We start from the raw sequence: 9,883 nt of genomic DNA on the forward strand, positions 1-9,883 counted from the left end.
AAGCAAACCCCGCTCCGCCTTTACCGGGGTTTGGGCAATATGAACAGTCAGACTTACCGCCGATCGCGAAACACTTTGCGACAGGCAACCCCCATGGCCCCTCATTACTCAAAAGGACCGCCACTTGTTGTTCGCAGTGACCCCATAGTGAACCAGGCCAGAGACAGCACCATTATGCTCAATCAACACAAACTGTCCTCGCATTCCCCAGCATTTTACAGCTGGTAAATAGACAGCCCGGATTGGCAGGCCTTCCTGGTATGGGACTGTTTCGGAAGGTCTGGCATTCAACACCTTATAGAAATAGAAATAAAAAAAAAAAAAAAAAATAAAACCAAAAACGGCAACCGTTTAAATGCTGTGCAGCCCAATGTGCAACCAATATCTAAAGGCAATCCAACAATCATTATTTTTTGGGATGTGCCCGTGTTTTTTGGGCCGGGTAGTGGGGGATATATATAATATAAGGGAAACGCAATAATCGAAGTAAAACCAACTGATAGTAAAACAGTGTCCTCTCATCAGACGCAAAACATTCCTATTTGGGTTTAAAGTTTAGCCGACTGTTAAATGCAGTGTCTCTCAGACTTTGATAAATGTCATTGGTATTGATCGTTTTGGTATAAGTAGCCAGTAACAGTAGGCAGCTGCGGAGGAGATTTTTGACAACATTTTAAAATGAATAGCTGCATAATTCTAAAATGAATAACCAACCAAAACATTATAGTTTTTTGAAACTAAACAAACACTCCAGAAAAATCAGTAGGCTTGCGACTCCCTTTGAATAAGATGATTAACATATACGACTTACAACACAGAAACAGGTGAGATAAGGGATTAACAAGGGCGTACATTAACAATTTTTTGAAAAGAGAAAGAATCATTGTTCCTTTCTGGCACTGCTGTGTCAACATTTGACGATTCTGTGTCCAGGGTAAACTCCATCAGCACCAAATCATTGAGAGCAGTCTGATCAGGGTCTTCCTTTCTGTGTTTCGAGTCTTCAACTTTGCACATTACATCTCCGCCCCTACTGTTATACCCGTTCTGTAAACTTGCCTTTCCCTGTTGCTGTTCTGCCAAAAACTGTACAGAGGAAGAAGACAACAAGAAGACTGGTAGAACTTGCCTGGTTCTCACAAGACTCTAATCACAAGTAAGATAAGGTCTAGAGACCTGGCCTACTGTAAATCCCGTAGGGGGTGTGTGGTTTACCGATTGACGACGGCTGTTTATTGGGGGGTTATGAATGTGTAGGCCCATCATTTGACATACGAAGCCATATTGTCAGTTGTATCTATTCAAACAAACAGTCATCACCTCTCCACGCCTCCCCGCTCCCTGATTGGAGAGAGACTGGACCCTGATCTGGTGGTACCACCCAGCCTGAGGGTAGACTCCATGCTGTCTTTCTGATCAGAAAGATTGTGTCAAGCATGGATTTTCCGCAGCCTATGGTAGAACTGGACCAAAGAACTGGTAGAACATGAAGTCTGTTGCAAGACACAACAACATGAGGTCAGGTCAAGTCGGCTTCCGGTTTGGCAAATGGCTGACTAGACGTGTTTTTAGGAGCTCCCGGTCGCTGAAGTAAATTACTCTGAAAAGCCGAAATTCCCGTTCACTATCAAAGGGGGGGATGATGAGTAGGCAAATGAAGGACGAGGAAAAGAAAGAAAAGGAGCGAGGAAAGATGGGAGATAGAAAGAAAGACGACGTCGAGGACCGACCAAGTTATGATGACATGCTATCTAGCATGAAGGCTGGCTTCGACAGCGTGGCTAAGCAAATTGGGTCAAACAGCGAGGAGAATCGAAAAGAAATGAAGGACATTCGAGAAAGTATACAAAACATGGGAAAGTCATGCTCAGACGAGAATTTGCCACTTTCAAAAGAAGAAATAGGCAAGCGATTTGAAAACTGTGGATAAGGTCATGGAATCGCAAGGAAGAGACGAGGTCAGGTCAAGTCAAGTCAAGTCAAGACCAGCTTTATTGTCACATTTTGCATATGCACAAGTAAAGAGAGTGTTCCCGCACATTTCACCCCCCTCGGGGTTGAGGACTCGCCACCTCGTCAATGCCTCCAGTTCAGGAATGGGAGGCACAGTACAATACATCTGAGCAAAACAGCTGGTCCCGATAGCTCAACGCTACTACCGCACTGTATTGAGGCCTTGGGGAAGGTGGTTTACTAACGTTTTCACATCACACTCTTGCTACTTGACCTCTGTTACACACACAGTCATGCAAAGAAATGAAAATGAAACTGTTTGTCTCTCTTTCCCATGCAAAGATACAGACATATTCAGGAAGATGATTAACAGGAAAGAACATGTAGAAACAGTTTTTTCTCCCTTTCCCATGCAAACACATTGTGACATGCACAGGACTGACCATTAAACATGACAAAACATAAAGTGCAAGACAGGATCAATATCAGTGTAACAGTAATATAGCAATAAATAAATTATTTTTATAAAATAATTTTGAAACATGTAACATTTAGAAATAATCTAGGCAAATGACAAGAAGAGACAGAGCAAGACTACACAGTAGGCCTACAGTACACCAAGGGGGCAGAACTCTTGCTGGCTGACTGGTGGAGCAGTTGGCCTGGTGGATGAAGCTGTTGGTGAGTGGTAATTCTGGACCAGAGGCTCCTGTCAGGAGTGTCGTTCAGGGGGGTAAAGTGAGACTGTGTAATCACAGCCCTAAAGTATGTACAGTATATAATAATAATAATACATTCAAATTGGTATAGCGCTTTTCTAAATACCCAAATACGCCTTTACAGAACATGTAACATAAAACAAAAACATGAACAGACATTCAAAGACATACAGAGACTAAAACACACCGGCAATGGAAAGTTTCTTTTTTTGTCCATAAATCATGACGGTATGGAAGCGTTCACAGTAGTGGAGAAATATGGAATATAGGGGGCCCATACACATTTCTGATTTATGAAGATAAGTATTTGGCTGCAGGGGTCCATTGGAGCTAATTGTACATAGGGCCCCAAATTTGCTGCTACGCCCCGGGCTCCTGGTACCTCATTTCCAGAGGCCAGGAGGCTGAGCAGGTTGTGTGCTGGCTTGGGTGAGTCTCATCGTTCATGATTGTGAGAGCTCTGCAGATGGTGTGTATCTCTTGCAGGGAGGGGAAAGGTGCAGTGATGATCTTCCTAATTGTCTTCACTATATGCTGCAGGGCTTTCCTGTTGTAGGCCGTGCAGCTCCCGCCCCTTACAGTGATGCAGCTGGTGATGCTCTGGATGGTCCCCCTGTAGAATACGGTGATAATGGGTGGTGGGGCACTGGTGTGCTTCTGTTTGCATATAGGAAGTAGAGGCGCTGCTGGCTTGGTGGTCCAGGAGAGGTCCTGGTGTGCACTCCCCAGGGATTGTAAGCTGCTCCCTCTCTACACAGCAGCTCCACTGATCCTGAGACCTGCCAAAGATGTGTTGCCCTGTACGTATACTGGCATGCATAATGGTAAACAAAGCACTGCTACACAGATATTTAGTAGTAGTTTGTACATCTACATTGAGTAAGTTGGATATTAGCAGCATATGTGTGCTGTGATTAAAACATCTTAAATCCTTACATGGTATCTAGGCTTACTTAAAACACTGAATGTTTCCAAGTCCCATCAGCTTGGTCAAGGTCGATCGCCTCATCTCGCCTATGTTCATCTTTTCTACAGCACAAGCTGGAATAATAATCATGAATATTATTGATTAAAATAGTAATTATGATAATCATAATAAATAATAATCACAATGATCATAAAGCCCCTCCACACACACACACACACGCACACGCACACACACACACACACACACACACACACACACACACACACACACGCACGCACACAAGCACGCACACACACACACACAGTACCTTTTCTTAATTCTGCTACGCATCTGCAAACAGAATACAGTACAATTAATACAAGTAATTGCAAGTTTGGTGTTTTACACTAAATGTTGTTGAAAGTGACCAGGCAGCAATGTAGTGATCATGTCCATCACACTTCACTGTACGGTGCTTAATTATTAATGGTGATCTGGATCAGTGTTTCTCAATCTTTTTTTGGGCGAGGCACCCTTTCAATTCATTAAAAATGTCAAGGCACCCCCAGGGCCGCTGACAGCTTTGGCTGGGCCCGGGACAAAAATCTCTGTTTGGGCCCCCCCTTCCACCGACACCGACAACCCCCCCCCCCCCCCCCCCCAAAAAAAAACCTAAACAATTTTACCATTCTGAAAACATAACATTGTTCTATCCATGCAGTCCAGCTTACATTTTTTTTTAAAGAAACAACATAGATAGGATTCTCATTCCTATCAATAACAGAAGTGTAGCCTGAGTGTAATTTGGCAATTTGAAGGCTTGCACATCAAAACTATGACTGAGAAGGAGTCACCGTTTGCTAAACTGACCTCAAGTGACGTGACAGAGAGCAAGTGAACAGGAACACACAGAGTGTGCTGCTGTGCTCCCTCCCTCATCAAAGCCTCCCACAGCAGCAGTAGCCTAACACAGGAATATGTAAATTTAGGCCCTACAGAAAACTATGCACAACAAATCTACACTGTATTTCTCCTCACAAAGTTAACAGGTTGATAATTTGTTAGCATCTGTGCTAAGCGGAGATTTAGCAATAGCGTTGCATAGCGCTGTTTAAAAAGTTGGTTGTCCTTCTCCTGGCAAACGTGCGCCCGAGGCATTATCCCACACAACCAGAGATTATAATAGGCTAGGCCTACTCTTAGAATCTCTGGTATAATTGTGTGGGCTCATACGCATTTTATTCTTAACTGACAGTCAGATTTGAAGCACAATGTTATTAAGCTGCTGTTCTGGTTAGGAAATAATACAATGTCCGTTTTCTATTGTGTTCATCCGTGTGCGCGTCCCTGCCTGAAACATTTGATTTGGAAACATATTTGCGGAGTAGGCTAATGCGCATATTCATAGATTCTATTAGATATAGGCGTAAGCAAGACAATAGGCGTGTATATATGGACACATGTAATCCGATTAAACGCACATTTAAGCCGCTTACACGTGTAAAGAGATTATATATGCGTCATGTAAACTGCCAAATAATCTCTTTAAATATAAGCAGGTTAAATATTTAAGCCGATTCTAACAGGTGGTTTACGCCGTTCATATAATCCGATTGGAGGAGGAAACTCCCCATGTATACAGGCGCACCCGGATAAACCGATTATTAGAACCTTTTTTGTGTTACTGCGCAAGTGTGAGGGCGCGCGAGATAAGGTTAATAAACAACGAATTGTGTCATTTAACGGCAGATAACAGCATTGATCAGTCACAGTGTAATTAAAATGGCAGCAGCTGTTAAAAAAAACAAAAATTGGTCGGGGGAAGAGACGGTGTTTTTGTTGAAAACCCTTCAAGAACAAAATATAATGGCTAAGCTAGATGGGAGGAAGGTGAGGAATGTCGAGATTTTTAGCGACGTTTATACAGCATTGAAAGAGGCCGGTTTCGACCGGTCGGTTGATCAAATCAAGTCAAGATGGAAAGCGCTGAAAGCCTCATACTCCAACGCCAAAAGGCAAAATAGCAAAAGTGGATCAAGCCCGGCTAATTTCGCCTACCAAAAAGAAATGGAAGATATTCTTGGAGGCAGACCCCTTTCAGACGTCAGCCATGGTGTTGATGTCGGGTTTGAGGAGGAGGAGATCAATGTTACCAGTAAGTAGCCAAAGATATGTTTCTATTTGTGTAGCAGTATCTCGTAGAGATGGTCTATTAATGTAGGCTACATGTGTAGCCTGAGGCTACAACACCCTGTCTTTACCTAAGTTCCTGTGTCACCACAACCTACCACATTTTCAATTTGCCCATACAATTAATAAAATCAAACACATTACATCCAACTGTCCTACCTGAAATAGTCGTGTCGACCACAGAAAAAGCTCACAATTACGTCAAACTAATCCACTTTGTTTACTGAGATGAAGCAACTGCTGATGCTAGCATAATCCTCGCCAACTTCTGTCCCATGAACAGTACAGTACAATTCTTTCAGTTTATAAGTTTCTTTGGCAGATGCCATTTTAACGTGTATTACGTTTTGTACAGAAGATGCGTTGTGTTGCATCACAGCAAGCATAACATTAATAGCAAGTCGCTGTGTCCTGGTTGCATTGGTTTTGCGTTTTGGCTTTCCGTTTCCACGTAGCAGATATTTAATATCCAGGTTTAAAAAGCAGGAGAAAAAAGTATCATGCTACATGGAAACAGCACCTAAGAATGGGTCTATAACATACATGCAACAAAACAGACAAGGCCAATTATTGTTATCCCATTTTTTTTATGACTGGTCTAGGTTTGGAGGAATCTGAAGAGGACGCCAGCGACCTGGACACCAGCCAACTGTCAGTGCCAGCTGACAAAGAGGTGGAACAGGCGGTGCAGTGCAGTGCATCAGACAAAATCCATCCTACTACTACTACTACTACCAATGCCAAAGCCAGCAGAAAGAGTGGGTACATCTACCTTATCTACAGCTCCAGGCCACTTTATTAGAATAGTGTGAAAAAGTTTATTTATTTTCATAATTCCATCAATAATGTTAAACTGTCATGTATTATAGATTCATGTTTTTTTTTAAACTATTCCAATCATCCAACTGTTTGTTTTTACATATTTTGTACATGGGAGTTATGGTTATTATCACCTGGTGATTCATTTTCAATGGGGTTTCATTTCTGGTAAATTAGAATTAAACTGGTGAGTTAACACCAAAACGTGGCATGGAAATCTACAGGGTACAGGGCTTTTTCTAGGAATTTTTGCCATGAGGGAGCATCATGGCAGGTTGCGGGCCCCCGTGACTGAGAAATTTACTTGGAGCGCTCAAAAAAGTAATTTATATATTAAAAATAAAAGAAGTAGGGTATGAGGGCGCACCCGCAGAGGTATGAGGGTGGAGCGCCCCTATTTCCCTGTTCAGAAAAAGCCCTGGGGTATATTGAAGAGTGAAGGGTGAGTCACCAGGTCAACAAACAAGAACAGCTGACAGCAAAGCATCAAGGATATCTTATCTGGGCTTCCATAACTCCCATGTACTGTTTCTGCCATTGACTTCAATGTATTTTTCTCTTTTACTGTCTTTCTAGGACCAAGCCCAGCTTCGTCAACGTATGAAAAAGCCATGCGCACCTGGGGCACAGAGTATCAGAGCTGGGCTGAGCAGCAACAGGAACGAAGACAAGAAAGGGAGGAAAGAATGCTGCAGAGGTTTATGGAGGAAAGCAACCGATCCAATGAACGTTTGGTGGCGCAAATCTTTGAAGGATTAAGAAGCATCATCCCACCTCAGCCAATGGCATACCCGGCACCTCCAATGCCCTATCAACACCACCAGGCACACAGTTCAGCACAAACTTCCCAGAGAAACCCAATTCATGGTGATTACTCACTTTATGACATGGATAGCTGGAATTCATAAAATACAACAGACATTCATGTCATACACACACGATAACAGTAATTGAAGTTCATTAAATATAGAAGTATTGAATTAAAATACACATTTAAATGTGACCCTTAAATGTGTCCTTGTTTTACTACTAGCCAGGTTCCAATGTAGTTGTGCATAATGTACACACTATAACAGCTCGACCAGGGGTGTCAAACTCAAAGTGAATAAGGGCCAAAATCACGCAATACTCATAGTTTTCAAACAAAATATTTCCGGCCATCGTAGTTCAAATGTGCCAGCACATTTTGTGTTGTGTATGAGTGTGAGCCGTTTCATTGGCCTGTGCCCACTCATATTCACCAAATTTCATGTTCAACTCTTGTTACGCTACAGCTATAGTATATGTAGGCCCACTGTAATACACATTGGAAATGACCTCGCAGGCCGAATAAAATTACTCAGTAGGCCAGGTTTGGCCCCTAGGCCTGGGTTTGACATCCCTGAGCTAGAAGACTGAAGAAGAATGCTGCAATGAGTAATAGAGGAAAAAAAACAATTGATGGTTCATGTGAGAAATGAAGTGCTTTGTTTATTAATGCTGCTGTGTGCGCAGTGGATATATGGAGAGAGATCAGTATCATTATTAAGAAATGAATGTCACACCACTCACCAATATATTTCGTGATCCACAAACAAATGTAATAACATTCGCAAATATAATTCATACATTTCATGATCCACAAACAAATGTAACAACATTCACAAATATAATTCATGATGCACAAATGAATGTAACCCCATTCACAAATGCCAGCGCAGTTCTATTAATTTGCAAACCGGTCTACATATATTCGCAAGCCCTATACATATTTGTGACTTCCATTGTATTTGTGTGTGGATTTTTGAGACTGTCCTGACGGCATTTGATACACAAATGTGCTCAGCCAATCACATCAGCCGGCGTTCGAGGAGCGTAAGGTTGAAGACATTGCGCTTCTATTACGCAGAGAAGGCTACTAGTGCTAAGCCACCATAGATCTGTATAAATAACTGGAAGTAGAGCCATTACTGAAGTGCTCCCTGACGTAAACTCGGAAGCGTATGAAGTTACTGACTTTCACATCATCTTTGTACAAATATGTCTGGATCTGGACTAACGTGTGCCGTAATCGGATGTCACAATAACAGCAGAAAGCACGGAGATGTGGAAAAAAGAGCGTATGTGCGCTTCATAGTCCACAGTTTAAAGAGAATTGTCCTTGTTGTGTGCCCTACGGTGGATTCCCTGATTGACGCTCCCAACTCAGGACGCTCCCATTTCATCTCGCTCCCACTAGCCAGACTATCGGTACCACCGCCATATGACGGAGCCAGTTATCTTGTTGATGTTAGTTTTTTGTTTCTAACCTTAACCTTAACCCTAAACCTAACCCTAACCCTAAACCTAACCCTAAATTGCTTGTATGTGGCAGTATATGATAATACGTGAAATATAATCGGGTGGGACCGCACGTCCGGGAGTGATAGAAACACCTGGGACCGCACGTCCGGGAGCGATCTCAGTTGGGAGTCTCCATCCCCTTACCCCTACGGTGTACACCGCTTCCCCGGCCGTGCTGAGGATGAAGACATTCGCAAGATGTGGATTAAAAACGTACACCGAAAGGACTTTGCCCCCAAACAAGTATTCAAGGGTATGTATTCTTATTTCTAGGTGGTTAGTGTAGTTAAGTATTGTAAGCCAGTGTATATGTAACATAAACTGGTGGCAACAATTATTTAGCTTGGCTAGCTAATTCTAGTTACTATTATTTAGCATTCTTTCATTAATACCTAAGTTTCCCCAGGAGTGGGAAGAGCACCATGAGCCCCATGGTTATCTGTGCTGTGTGCCATGGTACATTTGTGTGCTTATTTTCGATTATTTGTGTATGTGTGCCCTTTGAAATGAAAATGTGACCCTGGCAACTTAGCTAATTATTTTGTTATGCTAGCGGAGTTTTGGCAAGGCTAGCCAGGTTACACTGACTTTAATAAGAAGTCAGGCTAGGTTTTGGTAGCACCATGAGCCCCATGGTTATCTGTGCTGTGTGCCATGGTACATTTCTGTGTTTATTTACGATTATTTGTGTATGTGTGCCCTTTGAAATGGAAATGTGACCCTGGCAATTTAGCTAATTCTTTTTGTTATGCTAGCGGAGTTTTGGCAAAGCTAGCCAGGTTGTGTGACTGACTTTAATAAGAAGTCAGGCTAGGTTTTGGTAGCTTTTTTTTTTGTCCATAACCTAGCCCAATTTTATTTTCATCTCATAAATCGACCAGCATGTTTGTATTTGTAATAATGTTTGCCATTCTATTGGAAATAAAGTGGTGGGGACAAGCTAGGTTCATCTCAAAAGTGGTAGGCCTATGGA

At 42.4% G+C, this 9,883-nt stretch overlaps 1 protein-coding gene across 1 annotated transcript; it reads left to right on the plus strand.

The window, feature by feature from the left end:
• Positions 1-5,064: 5,064 nt before the first annotated feature.
• Positions 5,065-7,591, plus strand: LOC134442247 (uncharacterized). The gene is made up of 3 exons (XM_063192493.1): positions 5,065-5,734; positions 6,372-6,527; positions 7,165-7,591. Exons 1-3 carry the CDS (start codon positions 5,362-5,364, stop codon positions 7,494-7,496), a joined length of 861 nt encoding a protein of 286 aa, XP_063048563.1. The 5' UTR covers positions 5,065-5,361; the 3' UTR covers positions 7,497-7,591.
• The last annotated feature ends 2,292 nt before the right edge of the window (positions 7,592-9,883 follow it).

The sequence above is a fragment of the Engraulis encrasicolus genome, unplaced genomic scaffold (genome assembly GCF_034702125.1).
Source record: "Engraulis encrasicolus isolate BLACKSEA-1 unplaced genomic scaffold, IST_EnEncr_1.0 scaffold_1333_np1212, whole genome shotgun sequence".
Taxonomy (NCBI): Eukaryota; Metazoa; Chordata; class Actinopteri; order Clupeiformes; family Engraulidae; genus Engraulis; species Engraulis encrasicolus.